This window comes from Impatiens glandulifera, chromosome 3 (genome assembly GCF_907164915.1).
Source record: "Impatiens glandulifera chromosome 3, dImpGla2.1, whole genome shotgun sequence".
NCBI lineage: Eukaryota > Viridiplantae > Streptophyta > Magnoliopsida > Ericales > Balsaminaceae > Impatiens > Impatiens glandulifera.
Window position 1 is genome coordinate 169,157 of NC_061864.1, and position 18,085 is coordinate 187,241.

General features: G+C 34.1%; 2 protein-coding genes across 3 annotated transcripts; one reads left to right on the top strand and one right to left on the bottom strand.

Annotated features, from left to right (window-relative positions):
• Positions 1-4,654: 4,654 nt before the first annotated feature.
• Positions 4,655-7,815, top strand: LOC124932571 (tRNA modification GTPase MnmE). The gene is made up of 10 exons (XM_047473223.1): positions 4,655-4,949; positions 5,032-5,312; positions 5,429-5,567; positions 5,709-5,830; positions 5,939-6,142; positions 6,459-6,518; positions 6,600-6,738; positions 6,824-6,942; positions 7,054-7,287; positions 7,431-7,815. The coding sequence occupies exons 1-10, from the start codon at positions 4,745-4,747 to the stop codon at positions 7,626-7,628; spliced, it is 1,701 nt and encodes a 566-aa protein (XP_047329179.1). The 5' UTR covers positions 4,655-4,744; the 3' UTR covers positions 7,629-7,815.
• A 703-nt stretch (positions 7,816-8,518) lies between these two features.
• LOC124930855 (phosphatidylinositol transfer protein 3-like) lies at positions 8,519-10,741 on the bottom strand. Of its 2 annotated transcripts, XM_047471222.1 has the most exons (7): positions 10,512-10,741; positions 10,276-10,319; positions 9,983-10,050; positions 9,690-9,872; positions 9,428-9,526; positions 9,046-9,288; positions 8,519-8,937 (listed from the first exon to the last, which is right to left on the bottom strand). In XM_047471222.1, the coding sequence occupies exons 3-7, from the start codon at positions 10,016-10,018 to the stop codon at positions 8,611-8,613; spliced, it is 888 nt and encodes a 295-aa protein (XP_047327178.1). In that variant the 5' UTR covers positions 10,019-10,050; positions 10,276-10,319; positions 10,512-10,741; the 3' UTR covers positions 8,519-8,610. The 2 variants fall into 2 exon arrangements, with proteins under 2 accessions (XP_047327178.1, XP_047327177.1); XM_047471221.1 differs by lacking the exon at positions 10,276-10,319.
• Between the last annotated feature and the right edge of the window lie 7,344 nt (positions 10,742-18,085).

Consider the following 18,085-nt stretch of genomic DNA (forward strand, 5'->3'; position numbering starts at 1 on the left):
CGAACTTGTATATGCTTCGTCTTGCCATAGTAACATGATTTTTTTACGAAATGAATGTCACTTCACTCTGACTGTCGCATCGTAACATATTTCTCTCATAGTCTTGACTCAATTCTCGTAAAAAGTGTTGTAACCACATCATCTCCTTAACAGTCTCTATCACAGTAATATACTCTGCCTCTCACAATTAGAAAAAACAACAATCTTCTGCAATTTTGAAACAAACTGATTACAGTATTTTACAAAGTATATATAAATGTACCATGTTGTGCTCTTCATTACCATCATTGTCAGCATCAACATATCCTTCCAAGCCCATATTAGACTTTCAAAAACACAAATCGAGATATGTACTTCCTCTCAAGTATCGTAGTATACACTTTACTATTTCTCAATGTTGTCTATTCGGATTGCTCATGATCTACTAACAACTCTCACTGCATTTGTTATGTCTGATCTTGTGCAAACCATTGCATACAACCAATGTCAAAGGCATACAGAACGGTGATCATGTAATTTTCTCATCATTTGTTGAAGGCGACTAATTTTTAGATAGTCTGAAATGACTAGCTAAGGGAGTAGTAATTGATCTTGCATCATATAAGTTGAATAAACTAAGAACTTTCTTCACTTATTCTTCTTGTGAAAGTTTGAGAACTTCTTCATCCCTGAAAATTCTCATCCCAATGATTTGTTTTACAACACCCAAATCCTTCATTGTAGACCCCCCTTTAACTGATTCATCATATTATATTGCTTCCTCATAACATTCAGGTCGCCTCTATCTGTCAACATGATATAGTTTAAAGATGGGATTACCTCTTAACTGGTTCGATTTCTTGACGATTTTCTCAATTGTATAACCGGTGTTTGCTGATTTGTTGCTAGTGCCACATTCTCAACGATTTCGTCTTCAACATCACATTGGTCTTCTTCGACAGTCGGTATATATTCAATAGAAAAATCTCCCAAATCGACAATATCAGTTTCTTCCAATTTGGAATCATTATCTGATGTATTCCCAACACAATCTTTGTAGAGAACTTGTTCATTGAAGATAATGTTTCTATTATGAATAATCTTCCGATTTTGATTATCTTAGAAACGATAACCAAACTCGATATCACCATAATTAATGAAAAAACATTTATTAGACTTTGGATCATATTTTCTCGTATCACATTCATTAATATGAACATATGATAAACAATCAAACACTTTAAAATAAGAAATGTTTCCTTTTTTGTTGTTTCAGGTTTTTTAGGAATTCTGAATTCAAGAGGAACATAAGGTCCTCTATTTATCAAGTAGACAACAATGTTGATAACTTCTGTTTAGAAGGGTTTAGGAATCCCAACATGCAATCTCATGTTTATAGCACGCTTGTTTAATATTCGATTTATCCGTTCAGATACTCCATTCTCTTGAAGTATTCGGGCAACAATCTTCACCATACTAATCTCATTAACATCACAATACTTTCTAAAATCTGAATTGATATATTCACCTCCGTTGTCGGATCTCAAACACTTAACATTTTGGTTTGTTTACTTTTCAACCAAAGTTTTCAACGTCTTGAAAATAACAAATACTCCAGACTTGTGTTTCATAAAGTAAACTCATACTTTTCTTGTCGAATCATCTATAAAAGTCACGTAGTAGTATGATTCATCAATAGAAAAATATGTACATGTCCCCACACATCAGTGTGTACCAACTTTAACATTTTTTTTCTTGAGCTTCTTCCCAATTTTTAAGAAACTTACCCGTTACTGTTTTCAAGAATGCAGTTTTTGCATAACTGATGTTCAACAGACTTCAATTATGTAATTTGACCATTTTCAAAAGAATTTTCATCCTTTTTTCGCTCATATGGCCCAACCTGCAATGTCATAGCTCACTATTCTTCGAGTTATCAACTACAACAACAATTATTTCTCTAAAAGTTGAAGTCGTGTATAACGTTCCAGCTTTGTGATCTCGAGGAACGACTATTTCTCTTTTGGTCACCTTCTACGTATCATTTCCACAACTAAAATTGTGACATTCTTAATCAAATTGTGTAACAAAATTCAGATTGCGCATTAAACTTGGAATGTGTCTCACATTATTAATCTTCCAAACAGAACCGTTTGTCATCTTCGATTTGATATTCCCCATGCCAACAATATCTAGTGGCTCACTATCTACGTGATAAATTTTTCCACAGTTTCTAGCCACATAATTTTCCATTAATTTTTGATTGAGGGTGGTGTGAAAAGATGTTCCTGAGTCTAAAACTCATTAATCTATTGGGATATCAACCGACAGAAGTAACGCATCAGTGATAGTTTTTGTAATTGCGTTTGCTGCATCATTTTTATCATCATCATTTTATTTAGTGCTTTGCAGTTCTTCTTCAAATGACTCTGTTGATCACAATTCCAGCAATAAATTGTCCGCCCATACATGTAATGACTCATCATATTCATCGACATAGATTTACTTTTACCGCGGTTGAAATTTCTATAATTACATTTGCCCATGTTTTCAACATTCTGAACAAAACCTTTGAACGTTTCACCATAATTAATTTTACGAACTTATTCAGTAAAAATACTTCAATAAATTTCAGCTTAGCATTTCCAACTGAATTACTAATTAATGCCCTTATAGGTTTCTTTTATTTGGTAAAGATGCTAATAAAATTAGGGCACTAACTTAATCCCAAAGTAAATCTCAGCAGATAACAATTGATTCAAACTTGTATTGAATGTGTTAAATGAGTAGTGACAGAAGTATCATCAACCATTTTAAGTAATAGAGTATTTTCATTAAATGTACATTGTTGTTAGCAAATGGTTTCTCATACATATCAGAAAAAGATTTAATCATACCCATGGTGATCTTCTCATTTGCTACATTGTGAGCAACCGTCTTGGCTAACGTCAATTGGACAACTCCCAAAACATGTCTATCAATGAGTTTTCATTCATCGTCATCCACATTCTCTGATTTCTCACTCAAAGGAACATGAAGCTTCTTTCCGTAGAGGTAATCTTCAATTTCTATCCTCCAGAACGCATAATCTGTTCCATCGAATCTTCCAATGCAGTGTCCTATACTGTTCTTGATTGTCATCGTTTCCAATGCTCAAATCTAGCCTAATAACTCTGGTACCAGTTGTTAGGATTTGAATCCCCTAAATTTGACAGGCTTGAAACGATCTGTAAAAATGTAAAAAAATAAGAACACAAGAAGACAGATTTATAGTGGTTCACTCAATAAATCTAAATACAAAACTCAATAAACTCTAATTAACTAGTCTAAACCAAATATAAACTCAATAAATTTTAATTAACTATTATAAAATTTATTATAAGTGTAGATAATGTGTCTTCTAATAACATAACAACAAGGATTATGTTCCTCCTCCATTATTCAAATAATATATATATATAATGATGCTTAATTTTTAAAGTGTTCGGATTGCCGGGTCGAGAGTTGTGGCTAATTTGGATATATGTGAGAATAAGTGGATACTTGGGTCGGATTGTGGGTTGACCCGCCCATAAACTTAAAACAGTTAAAAATAAAATTAAAAATGCTATAGGTATGGTTCGAACTTGCAACATAACAAAATAAGTACAACTTTTTAACCAACTAGGCTAATAACACTTTATATTTTAAATTCAACCCAAAATTTGATAAATGCGTGACATTTAACAATATAAGTTCAACTTTTTAACTAACTAATATATATATATATATATATATATATATATAATGATGCTTAATTTTTAAAGTGTCCGGATTGCCGGGTCGAGAGCTGTGGTTAATTTGGATATATGTGAGAGTAATGGATACTTGGGTCGGATTGTGGGTTGACCCGCCCATAAACTTAAAACGGTTAAAAATAAAATTAAAAATGCTATAGGTATGGTTTGAACTTGCAACCTAACAAAACAAATACAATCTTTTAACCAACTAGGCTTTAAAACATTTTATATTTTAAATTCAACCCAAAATTTGATAAACGCGTGACATTTTAACAATACAAGTTCAACTTTTTAACTAAATAATCTATATATATATATATTCAACTTTTTAACTAACTAATCTCTCTCTCTATATATATAATGATGTTTAATTTTTAAAGTGTCCGGATTGCCGGGTCGAGAGTTGTGGTTAATTTGGATATATGTGAGAGTAATTGAATACTTAGGTCGAATTGTGGGTTGACCCGCCCATAAAAATTTTACTGTAATATTTTTTTCACGATTTTTTATATTATTACTCGTGCAAATGCAATACATGCTAGTTCTCATTAATGATTCAATATCTTTTTAATTCCTAAAATTAACTAAGTGCATGTCCTATTTATTTTTTTTTTTATTAAATTTGGTTTTTTCTCTCCTCCTCCCCATCACTTCAATCTTTTCAATCACTTCATTTCTTTATTTAAAATGTCATTTTACCCTTATTAATATTTTTAAATTTTAAATTATTAAACCCTATTACCTATTGGTACATACAAATTTTTTTTTTCTTTTCACTTTAGTTAAAAATAAATAAAAAAAAATTAATTTAGGAAATGCCCTAAGTACATAAATCTCATGGCAATAAATATATATTATAAAAATAAAAACATTAAGCGAAACCTAATCATAATAATAAGAAGAAGAAGGGTGAGTTCGTTCTATCTTGGATTGGAATTGTGCGTTGGAGAGGGGAAGAAGCAGCTATAGGTACTCGTCGGTCGGGAATGGGTCTTTTCTCAAAAGTGGTCTTCCGCGGCTGCTGCTGCTGCTGCGTTTCTTCAAGACCCAACAACACTTTGTTATGCTCTTCTCTGCTTCCTCCTCCCGGTTTCTCTGTCTTCACTTCCAAAAGGCTTTCTCTCCTCCTCTTCTCTTCTTCCACCACCACTAAAACGCATTTATCTAAATCCCCTATTATCTCCTCTCAAGGTTGCTTTCTTTCTCTCTCTCTCACTCTTCTTCCTCTATTCAAATTCCAATACTAATCGTCTCTCATTTCAAATTAATGCAGACAAGACTCTCGTGCTCACCAGAGATGAACGATTCCGATTATTAGATTCTGACCAATTTCCCAGCTCTACTACCATTGCAGCTATTGTCACTTCTTTAGGTGGTCCGCCAAGCGCCGTCGGGATCGTTCGCTTGTCCGGTCCATCCGCCCTACTTATTGCAGCTCGTCTCTTTCGTCCTGCCCGAACCACGAACGTGTCTACATCTGCTTCTTGGAAACCTACTAGCCATGTTGTGGAATACGGCGTCGTTTTGGATCAGAACGGGAATCTAATTGACGAGGTCCACGCACACACACTCTCTCTCAAATGCAGCAAGCATATCTTATAGTTAGTGTAGCCATCTATTATTTATTTGTTATTTAAGAATGAGCAAAACTTACGGCTTCATTCATTCAGATCTTGTTGGTGCCCATGTTGGCTCCCAGATCCTACACACGGGAAGATGTGGTCGAGTTGCAATGTCACGGTAGTGACGTGTGCCTGCGTCGCGTGCTCAAGGCTTGTCTCGAAGCTGGTGCTAGGCTTGCAGAACCAGGTAGGTTACCACTCCCAACCTTGTCTTCAATATGTATTTTATTCATCGAATTGCCACCCGACATACATGTCTAGTAGTACTACTAGTAGTAGTATACATACCCCCGCTTCATCAAAAAAAATTGTTTGTGTAATTTTTTAGGTGAATTCACTCTTCGTGCTTTCTTAAACGGCCGCTTAGACCTCTCTCAAGCTGAGAATGTTGGGAAACTTATTTCATCCAAATCCGTGGCTGCTGCAGAAGCTGCTTTGGCGGGAATTCAGGCATTTCTCCTCCTGTATTTTATCGCCAACAAAGAAAATGCTGCTTATAGTTTTCTGCTTCTGTTATCTCCAGGACGTTGTTGACTACTAATCTATTCTGTATAACAGGGTGGATTCTCTTCTATAGTTAAATCACTTAGAAAGCAATGCATAGAGTTGCTTACGGAGATTGAAGCGCGTTTGGATTTTGATGACGAGATGCCACCATTAGATTCGAAACAGCTTACGCAAACAATCGATTCAATGTCCAGAGATGTTGAGAATGCACTGGAAACAGCCAATTACGATAAACTTCTAGAAACTGGATTGCAGGTATCATGGAGATCAATAATAGTATAAATACACAGAAATGTAATCAACACATAAAAATTAGTTAGTATTATTGTCTGTGTATAATCTACCTTTTTCTTATGGATCATTCATTATCTTGCTTCTTGTCTTTGTTAACCAGCATCTTCTTCCTCTACTCATAACATATATGCCATGCTTTGCCAACAATGGGGTTAATTATAGCAGACATTTGATTTGAATATTCTATCCAGATTGGAAGATGTAAACGGTTCTCTACCTGCATGTAATCGCCAGCAATTTTGATATGTTAACTTGTTTCATGTTGATAATGCTGCAGATAGCAATAGTTGGTCGGCCAAATGTTGGAAAGTCCAGTCTTTTGAACGCTTGGAGCAAAGTATGTGTTTCACTTGTGCAGTTTCATCATGTTATCAGCTAGCTTCTTAAAAGGTAAGGTTATATATGTTTTAGTTTGCAGAGTGAGAGGGCAATAGTTACGGATATTGCTGGAACCACACGGGACGTAATAGAAGCCAGCATTACTGTGCATGGTATCCCTGTTACCCTTCTCGATACAGCAGGCATCAGAGAAACTAATGATATTGTAGAGAAGATTGGTGAGTTCTTGAAAATCCTACTATTCTTAACTGGCACTTTTGTGATGTCTGCATTCATTCAACACCTCTAAAATTGGATTCCCAGGGGTTGAGAGGTCGGAAGCTGTTGCTATGGGTGCTGATGTTATCTTATTGACTGTAAGTGCCGTTGATGGCTGGACTTGTGAAGATTCTATACTTCTCAACAGGATTCAAGCAAATAAGGTCCACAAGTTATTTTGTTGTTGTTGTTGTTTACAATTTCTACATCTTTCCTGTTTGAACTTTGTTGAGAGTTCAGTAGTGTTACGTTGTTAACTTATACAACAACAACAGGATGCAGTTGGATCCTCTGCTCCGCTAGTGCTTGTAGTCAACAAAATAGATGCCGGTCCGTGCGGGCAGTCTGATTGGACTGTTTCTTCTTCTGCACATGGAGAGGCGTCTCCTTTCAGTAAGACTGTCTTCACATGTGCTATTTCTGGGCAAGGACTAGATGAACTGGAGAGAGCAATTTCAGGTCTGAACAATAGTATTCCTTCTGGAGGGCATAAGTGGACTGTCAACCAGGTTAGCTTCCATTTATTCGAAAAGAAAACTTAACAAGAAAATCATTAATCCTTATCTTTTTATAATTCCGTAGTTATTGTTGTTGTTGTTAAACATGAAATTTGAAAGTTGAGGAATTGAATGGTGATAAAATAATATGTCAGAGACAAATGGAGCAACTCCTTAGAACCAAGGAAGCCCTAGTGAGGTTGAAGAGATCTATGGAGGAGGAGCTGCCTCTTGACTTCTGGACGATTGATCTGCGAGAAGTTGCATTAGCACTAGGTCAGATAAGCGGGGTAGATGATATATCGGAAGAAATCTTGTCCAACATATTCGGAAAATTCTGTATAGGGAAATAATAGCGGCTGGCTAGAAGAAGTAACTGGTATGTATTATGTAAGTACATACAGTTATTATTGTGTATGTGTAATTTATTTATAATTCCAAAACTCTTGTTGACAAGTGTTATTATTATTATTATTGTTTATGTCTAATTTTATTTATAATTCCAAATCACTTATTGACAAGTGTACGTAGTTGACATCATTCAGATAGAGTATAGTAGTAGTACATTACAATTTCCATATTGAATGTAGTTTTGTGTTAAGTATAGTATAGTATAGTATAGTATAGTATATATATTCATCAAAAGTGAGCCAATCCAATAAAATAAAAGCCTGGAGGGGTTAAATTAGAATTGATATTCCATATAGAAGAAAAGAGCACAAAAGAGGAGTCTCTAGAGTAAGGGTTTGGATTCTCTCTTGTTGTTGTCTTCTTGTGTCATTTGTTTGTTTGTTGTTGTTGTTTGCAGTCTGCACTCACTGCAAAAGGCGCTATCTCCCCTGCAATTATTGCATCATCAATTGCTTATTATTATTATTATTAATAGTGCAAGAGAAATTGCATTAGATCATCATCTTGATCCCCTTGGCCTAATCCTCCGTTCAAAGGGTTGTGGTCCACGGTCAGATCTATTAATTAATGTCCATCCATTCATGCTCCTCCTCGTCTTCTTCAAACATCTTTTTTCTTTCTTTCTCTTTATACTATTGGTACACCATATGCTTATTATATGATGTACACAAGCACATTAAAATTATTCACCTTTCATTCCCCCCCTCCCTTGGAAATATGAGTTCCAATTATTATTACATTTACATATACCCACAGAAGTAAATAAGAATTTCAAAATTTATAATTATTATTATTATTATATATAACTAGCTTCAGCAGCAATAATCTGATATCGATCAGAGAAGAATGATCAATAATTATGTATTTCTGAATTACAGTTTACAAATACAGGTCTATGGAATTCATCATATTTAACTCTTACACTTAATTTGGCACGTCTTGAGAATTAGACGATGATAATATGTCTACTGCCTTCTCCTCCTCCGGCTCTGTGGTTTTGTGAGTGTTATTATCATCATTCCCTAGTGTTGATCTAATTCCCCCCCAAAAAGAGGACATCTTCTTGTCATCTTCTCTCATCCTTTCTGCATACTTACCAATGTCAAACTTCGACTCCACTTTCCCCCCAAAGCTTGACTCCACCTTCTCCAAGTCGAATACTTCCTCCATTAGCTTCATGCTGTTGGGATCGTCCGAGTAAGCAAACTTCACTTTATTAGCTGTTTTTGCTTCTAGGAATGGTTTTGCCAGCTGTAATTTCACAAGTTTTAATTCCCATCATCTCCAAACTCCAACACACACACACACACACATATATATATATATATATATAGGATTGGAATTAGAAAATTAGCTTACCTTCCAGAATGGTTCGAAGAACTTGGGAGGGTTGTACAGTATTGCAATACCCAGTCTTTCGGGATAATGGCTTTGAAGGACATGGGCGGTTTCTTGTGTGACCTTAAGGGACACGTTTGATAAGTTGAAGCCCTGAAAGTCTATTAGCCAGACCATCTGTTCCTGCTCCTCCGCCAGATTCATGATGGCGTTCTCCATGCAATATACAAGGTACTTGATCTTTGACTTTACTGTTTTCGAATTCTGCATTTTGCATATATTATCCATTAATTCACATCAACAACAGGCAAAAACTAATTAACGCATAGCATAGCATAGCATAGCCTATATACCCATTATATTGAACAAATTGAAAAAGAAGAAGAAGAAGAAGATGAAGAACCTCGCGACTTGGTGTCATAACTAGAACTGTTCTCCCTTGCTTGTCTTCATAGTCCGACCTGTAGATTTTGCCCGTTTCAGCTTCATGGGCAACTTCATCCTACTCATTCGATTGTGAGGTTAAATAAATCAAAAGGAAAGGAAAGGAAAGGAAAAGGGTTCTTTCTGTTTTTGATAATCGATCTGGATCAGGGATGATTATTGATTGTATAAACTTAATTAGTTTTGTTGTTTCCAGTTGAATGGTTTATTTTATTTCTTACCCATTGAATTTCTTCCGGTTTGTAAGCCAGCCTCCATTTCAAGGAATCTTTAAGCATCTTAGTAGCCTTTTTAACATTCCAGTTCCTAGCCCTCAAGTATCTAGAGATTGAGGCATCACAGCAGTATGCAGCAACCCATGATTTATCTGGCAATTGTCCTAGCAACTTCCTCACTTCATTAATCTGCACCAATTTGTTTTGAAACAAATCCACAAATCGAAGCTAGGAGTGAGTGTTTCTGTCTAAATAAATAAAGTACGTAGATTGGCTGGCAGTGGCAGCATATAACATACCCTTTGTTGTTGTTCTTCAGATGTCAAGGAACTCATAGTTAAATATCACAACAATCTCTCTCTGTCGTCTGTCAAGCAAAACAAAACAAAACAAACCAGAGAAACTTAGAGATTACAACTTGTTTAAAAAGATCTAGAAGAGAATCATAAAAATCAGCCATCCCTATCAGTTTTCTAGTAGATTTGTCCCTTCAATCAATTGATGATAATTTGATCATGTTAACTAACTGAGAAAAATATATATATATTTTTTTTTTAAAAAAAGAAAAGAAAAGAAAAGAAAAAGAGAATACAGGTGGGCGGCAGACATTATAAACCCCTCCCTCTGCAAGTTGATCTGACAACAAGAACACTAATAAGTCTAGCAATTGGATCCTAATTAATTAAGCACAATAATTTCAGTAAAGTACTTCTTCTTAGATCATCAGGCAAGCAGATATCAGATATATATATATATATATATATATATATAGAGAGAGAGAGAGAGAAAACATGAAGACGGAGGAATAACCACATAAGATGTGTTTACCTTGGTACACACAGACTGACTGACTGACTGACTGACTTGAGGGGGAAGGAGACGACGAGTTCTTGGAGATATCAGTGGACAAATTCCATCAGAATCGGGTCAACCCCCCCAAGTCGAGTGAGAACTGGATAGATAAATAGATAGATGCCGCCACAAAAAGCTTGGATTGATGCTTGCTGCTGCTCTTCTCTCTCTCACACACACAACACACAGCACACACACGATGACAAATATTAACCCACCTACCATAGGGCAAAAGCCATGTGATCATCATAATGGATTTTTGTTTTTGAATTTATTTATCATCTTAAATTAAATCTTTAATCAAAACATAATTCCTTAATTACCCTTTTTTATCACCATTACAAATTAATGAAATATTATTTTAAATTATAATAATAAAATTCACTTTTTTCTTCCTCTAAAATATCAAATTAGTACAATAAGTTTAATGAGACATTTAAAACCTGACCTATAATATATTCATATTCAAATTGAGATTCAAACTTTATTTATAAATGTTTATATTTTATTTTTGAAAAGTAACTTGAAATTGTAAGAGTTGTTTTAAGAGGCTAGTATCTATAGTATCTACACCGTCGTCTTCTCTAGCAAAGATATAGTATATATAATAATAAGTTGATCAAGCCCAATATCTATCCGGCTATCTATCTTTAACAATTGCAAATATTATGACAACTATATATTTTAGGTACATCTGAGATTTGAGAATATATATTATACATCTGGAGATCCAATTAATGAACTTATGTTAGTTCCAGTTGTAATTAAGTTTAACAAGTAGTAGTTTATTTAATGCTGAAGAAGATTATTATTGATTGGAAACATTTTTTTAATTTGGTGAAACAACAAATTAAAATAACCTTAAGAATCTAAATGTCTTTGTACAGTTAAAATATACATAAAATATTTATACATATATTTTGTTTGAAAAAATAAATACAATTTTTTACAAATAAATATTGTGTTCCCTGTATTTATAGGTGTGATTGGAACATGATTTGAAAAGAAAGGAAACACAACCAAAAATTAATTGAACACTAATTTGTGTTTTTATCACCAATCACAATGCATTTAATTTTAGGGTGTCTAATTTTGGCTGGGCTCTCCATTAATTTCTTGAATCTCATTTATGTAATGTTTTCCTCCCCCTTCTATCAAGCTCTTTATTTTTGTTTTGACCAAAAAAAAGAAAAGAAAGACTGTTTGTAACGAATATCAATAACGAGCTTATAGAGTCGTTACACATATTTAGTATCATTAACGAGTTTATAAGTCCGTCACTGATACATAGTATCTGTAACGGCGTTATAGGACTGTTACTGATGTATAGTTTCTATAATGGCGCTAAAAAAAGTCGTTACTGATACCACAATTTTCTGTCCGATTTTCGAAACAAGGGTATCGGTAACGGCACTAAGAGATGCTGTTACAGAAACCTCTTTACTATGTGTAATGACACTTTAAAAAGTCGTTATGGATACGACGTCTGTCGATTCATTTTTTGAAACTTGAGTATTCTTAACGGCTTTTAATAAAATCGTTACATAAACTTCTTTACTATATGTAACGGCACTTTAAAAACTCGTTACAAATACGACTTCTGTCGATTCATTTTCCGAAACGTGGGTATTTGTAACGGCTTTTGAGAGTGTCGTTACATGTAGTAAAGAAGTTTCTATAACGGTTCTATGTCAAGAGGCAACTGGTGCATTTTATCATTTAATATTAAATTTCTAATATTTTTTCGTTTTTTTTATAATGTCTGTTATTGAATTTGTACAGGAGAGGACTACCGGACGGAGACAAATAGTGGGGCTGATTCGCCCAGTTGAACCTTCAACTATGATGAAAGGGTTGCAGAGCTATCCGAAATAGTGAAAGGTGCTTGAAAATATTCCATTCCTTGAAAGTCAGTGAATACTGGACACTCCCCTAATTTCGCTGACCTATTTCTCCACGCGCATTCAAAGAAACCAACTATGCAAGATCCAACTCCGGAGGTCCCCGCTATTGTTTTTGAGAAAGTGATAAGTCGTGTTTATAAATTTAATTTAATTTGTGTTTGTACTAATCAAAATTTAATTGTGTTTGTAGTCTGCGTTGCACACTACTATAGAAGAAGGTACGAGTAGGATTGAGCTACAGTTGACGGAGTACGTGTTCGGTCTCAAGGACATGGTTGAGTTGTGGGTATGGAGTCAGGCGTACGACCTACATCTTTTAGAGCAGATGCTCGGGGGATTTCTTTGAGCACTCAACGCATTGACACACATCAGTTACGTGATGAGAATCGGGCTCTACAGGAAGAGATGTGAGAGGAGCATGAAGCGGGGATGTTAAAGATGCGAGAGGAGCGTGAGGCTGAGAGACATCAGTCACGGGTAGAGGGTGATCAAATGTAGAATGAGATGATTGAGATGAGGGAACAGATGACCATGATATTATCCCGCCCTCCCCTCCCCTCCTACTTAATGTGTATTGAGATGATTGAATATAATTTTTGAATATTATTTGATTAGCATTTTTATTTATATAAATGTTTTTGAAAAATAGTTATTTAATATTGTTCACATGGTTAAATATTAATAATACGAAATTAAAACGGAATATATTACATATAAGTAACGGCGTTGCTATTGGGAGAGTCGTTATTGATATATATGAGTAACGACATTGTTATTGGGAACGATATATGTATCAGTAACAACTCTCTAATGTCGTTACTGATATTATTTAATATAGTAACGTTCGTTTGGTAACGAATGGTAATAGTACTATAACCCGTTATAGTATCAATAACAACTTTTTGGTTTTTCAGTAACGACATTAACCCTTACTGATGAGATTCATTATATTTTTATTAAAGTTTATTTCTCTCTTATTTTTATCTCATTTGTAGCTCTTTTGTTGTTGAATTTTTTTATAAAACACAAGTGTTCGTCTAAACAAAATGTTATGCGTTGACAAAACATTGATAGTTTTTATGTGGGACAATATTACAAGTTGTTTGCTAAGATGAGTTCATATAATTTTTGTTGGGAGAAACTTTTGAAGTCAAATATTTAATCTAAGATCTCGTTCTTTGGATGTAGCGTTATTCACGGAGAAATTCTTAAGGATGGTATGTGCATAAAAAATGTTGTATTATGGTTAGTCATTGTCGTATGTGTCATGAGAGGGTTGAATCGACAACTCACTTACTTTTGCATTGTCGATGGGTGACTAGTATATGTAGTCTTTTGTGGAGTGTCACTGGGATTCATTGGGTGATGCCCGAGTCTTTGGGTAGCTGTTGAGAAATTTGGATTGATGCGCCTAATATAACAACATACATAATCGGGTTATCATCCTAATTATTTTTTGGTGGGCTACCTAGTTAGAGAGAAATTGTCGAACTTTCACTGATCGTAGTCGTCCGATGCGTATCATTCATAATGTTATTATTTTTTTGGGAAAACGGTTTAACACCATTTAATTAAAAAAACCCAAAAGTGGGAGGGGTCAATAATCAAAACTAGACAAACCCTAGTTTTGATTGTAAGATGACAAACAAAAGACCCAAAAGTTTCTGAATGGTGGCAGTCAAATCACATTACAAAACACAAATTAAAATGAATAAAGACTACAATCTAGCTATCTCAACCTATGTTGTCTCCATATCTTCCTTTTGACCATATTGCCTTCTTCCACGTCCAATCTTCTCTCGTTCTTCATGAAGTGAGATTGAATTGAAGCAGATAATGATGTATGTTTGCTCTTATTGTTTAATCTTCCTCTATATGAACTCGTACTAACATAATAAAATGTATTTTTTTTAGGATTTCAAGATTTTTGTCACTACTTTTCTCTGCTTCAGTTTTCCGTGTTTGAGGATCAACAACCTTAGTTTCCTTCTCCTCTGTTGTATCTTTGCTTTAATCTTCTGCATCTTCCTCTTCTTTACATTTAAGTTTATCTTCTTCAGAATTCCTTGTTTCATCAATTTTATTTCCTTTCTTACTTCCCTCTTCTTGAGTTTGATTTCATTTTGTTCCTTCACCCGAATTCTGAATATCTTTCCCTTTGGCATTGCTTTCTTTTGCTGCTTGTTTTTTCACAACTGTTTCATTTATACTAGGAATCTTTTGTTTCTTAGCTTCTCCATTCTTCATTTGTTATTTCTGGTTTGCTTTCTGGTTGGCCATTAATTTAGGGCATCTCATTATAGAATGTTTAAAAGTATTGCAGTTCACGCATCTGTACGGTCACCATTCATAGTGTATTCCCATCTTGGTAGCATTTCCCTTTCGATTCACCACTGTAATTTCGTTGGGGAGAACGCTTTTGGGTTGAACTTCAACGCTCATCCTAGCATATGTGAGAATTTTGTTTTCCTCAGTAATTTTGTCCATGTATAGCGGGTTTCCTAGAAGGCTAGCGAAATAGCTTAAGGCTTCCGCGTTGTACATGTAGGGAGGGATATTTTGCAACTTGAACCAGATTTGCACTGTTTCTTTTGGAATATTGTCATAGTCCGTACCCTCCTTCCATTTTTCGATCTTCATGCATTCTTTCCCCACGTGTGTTTGTCCCAACTCTAAAATTTTCTCAAGATTAGCCTCTTGATTGAATTTTAGGAAATATGACCTTCATTAGACCTTCTTTTCCCCATTGCTTGATGAGTTCTTCCTTGGTGGCATCAAAAGTGGCAGATTCTTTCTCAATATAATTATCCACTATCAACTGTTCCCATGATCGAACACATTTTTCTTCCACGTTTGATGGTAGCTTGAACTCAAATGGATTTTCGAGTTTTTCCACCTTTGCTTTAAACGCACCTAGGAAAATCTGTCCATTTTCTGGGATTTTGTTTTCACTTTCTTTTGCTAAGTTTTGACCCTGCTTTGTGTCTGGATTCTTTTTCCAGACTTGATCAACCTCACAATTTGGGTTCTTTTTCAGAGTATAAAACTTTGTCTTGGTACATTTTGCCAATTCTTTCATTGTGTTGATGGACCAGCTAACAATAATGTCATACTCCTTTTTTTTAGAAGGTTCCAACCTTGGAGGTAGTGCAGATTTACCTAAATAGTGATTTGTTGAACCCTTTCTTTGTTGAGAATCATTTCTTCATTCTTAGCTTGCAACAACATCCTTAAAACTTGGTTTCTCAGCCCTTTGAGGTTTTCCCTCTCATTAAAACTAACCCTCCATTTGCCTTTTGCCTTCTCTTCGGTTTCCACTGTTTCTATTGCTTTCTTGTTTACTGCATTATTCTGACATTTGTTTCCAACCCTGATTTCTTCTAGACCAACACTATTTTCCTTTTGTTCCTCTGTAATTTCTTTATTCTTGTTGGTCGTCTCTGTTTTATTTTGCTTTCCTTTTTTCCTTTGTGACTTACCAGTTTTATCGGATTGATTCTGATTCCCAAAAGAATCAACAACAAATTCATTTGAAAATGTTTGTTTATTTGGGCAATCAGTATGTATTTCATTTTTGCTCTTATCTCCGTTGACATTCATCTTAACAGAATTATCGAAGGCTATAGTAGAAGAAGGCATACTTGGAGCTTTTCCACAGTTGACATTTATTCTCTTGCTCACGAATTCAGGGGTTCCATCTTTTCCTTCTTTAGCCAGAGTGTCTTTGTTTTTATGAGACGTAATGGGGTATGTGCCCATATTTCCTTTATGTTGATTATCTGCATCTTGGACTTTCTTTGGATGAGTGAAACATGAATTTGATATATTAGGTGCCTGTTTAAGAGCATCTCCAACAGAACTGGAAACGCATACCCAAAATTGGTTTTCTCCTCCAACCGAACTGCAAAACTAAACCCAAAATGAGATTTCTCATTTTCCCTTTTCAAAAAACGCAAATATGCGTTGCTACTGTTCACAAACGCATATATTTTTTGCATTTTAGTCCTTTAACTTTTACTTAATTAATTTTATATATTAAACTTACTTATATAATTTATTTATATTTTAATTTGTTTACATGTTTTATTTATTTATATGTTTTATTTATTTATATTTTATTTTTATGTTATATTTTATATTAAGTTTATTTATATAATTATTAATTTAATTTATATAATATTTTTTATATAACATAAATTTATAATATAATTAAAAAAATTATAATAATATTAAAAAAAATTACTTTAATATATATATATTATATATATTATTTTAATAAATTTTTATAATTAATTTATATTTAAGTTTAAAATATTTGGATGATATTATAATATTGTGGTGTAATTTATAAGTTTGTTAAAGATATGGGTGATATTAAAAAGTTGTAAAAGTTGATGTAAGAAAGAATATTATAAGAATATTCTTTTGGGTTTGAGAATGGGTTTTTCGGTTGGAGTAGAATTACTGTTTAATGTGACATTTACACCAAAATGAGTTTGAAAATGGGTTTTTCGGTTGGAGATGGTCTAAGAGAATTGGCCAGGCTTGAGCCAAAGGTTGACAAAGAAGAAAAATTCTCTATTGCTGAAGCTTCCATGTTTCCTGATTTGAAATGACAAAAGCAGATGGATTCAAACAACGGCGTTTATCGCGATGCGCGATTAGAACGGTTAAAACCCTAGCGGCGCTTGTGAATGATCTAACAGGGTTTCTGCGACACTGCCGATCGTGCCGTTCGTTGCGATTGTATTGTTTGTGTCGATCTTGACTTCGATTGTGCGGTATTGACTGTGTTGCTCGTGTCGCGTCGAATACAACGAAGCGCGATCTGTACGATTAAAACCCTAGTAGCGCTTGCGAAATAGGGGATTCCGCGGCTATGTCAATCGTGCCATTTTTGCGAATCGTGTCGTTCGTGACGATCGTGCCGTTCGTGTCGATCGTGTCGTTCGTGTCGATCGTGCCGATCGTATCTCTAGAGTTTTTCTCTCATTATTTTTCACATAATGTTATTATTATTATGCTTTCTGGGATTATGTTATACCTTGTAGTAGAATTAGGTATAAATCTTGAATTATATTGAGATAAGGAGTGATGAATTGATGAAGGGAGAAAGAACCCTAACTGATATGGATAAATACAATAAGGAAGAGATAGAATTTCTAACTAAATTATTTCATAACATTTCTAAACAATCAATACTCTATTTATACTACTCTATCAATAACTCTAATATTCTTTCCCCTTGTATCAGATTCATTCCGGAAAGTCAATAGAATCCGTCGGGGAGTTAATCGTTCTTCTCGAGGACTTATGAGTTTGATAACCTATTGAGTAACGTTTTTTATTTTTTAGTTTTTGTTTTATGTTGATGTCATGTTTTTGTCGTTTTGTTTAAACGATTTTCATTATTTTTAATATACACGTACCTTTGTCAAAAAAAAATAATAAAACACAATTTTATCATATTTTTTTAATTATTTAGTTTAACCATTAAAATATTAAATATTTTTATTCTTATTTTATAAATTTTAATAATAAAATACTATAATAATTCAATTAATTAAAATTATAAATAACTTCTCCTTTTCTATCCAATAAGATTTTTTTTAATTAATAAAAAATCCATCAACCATGAAACAAGTT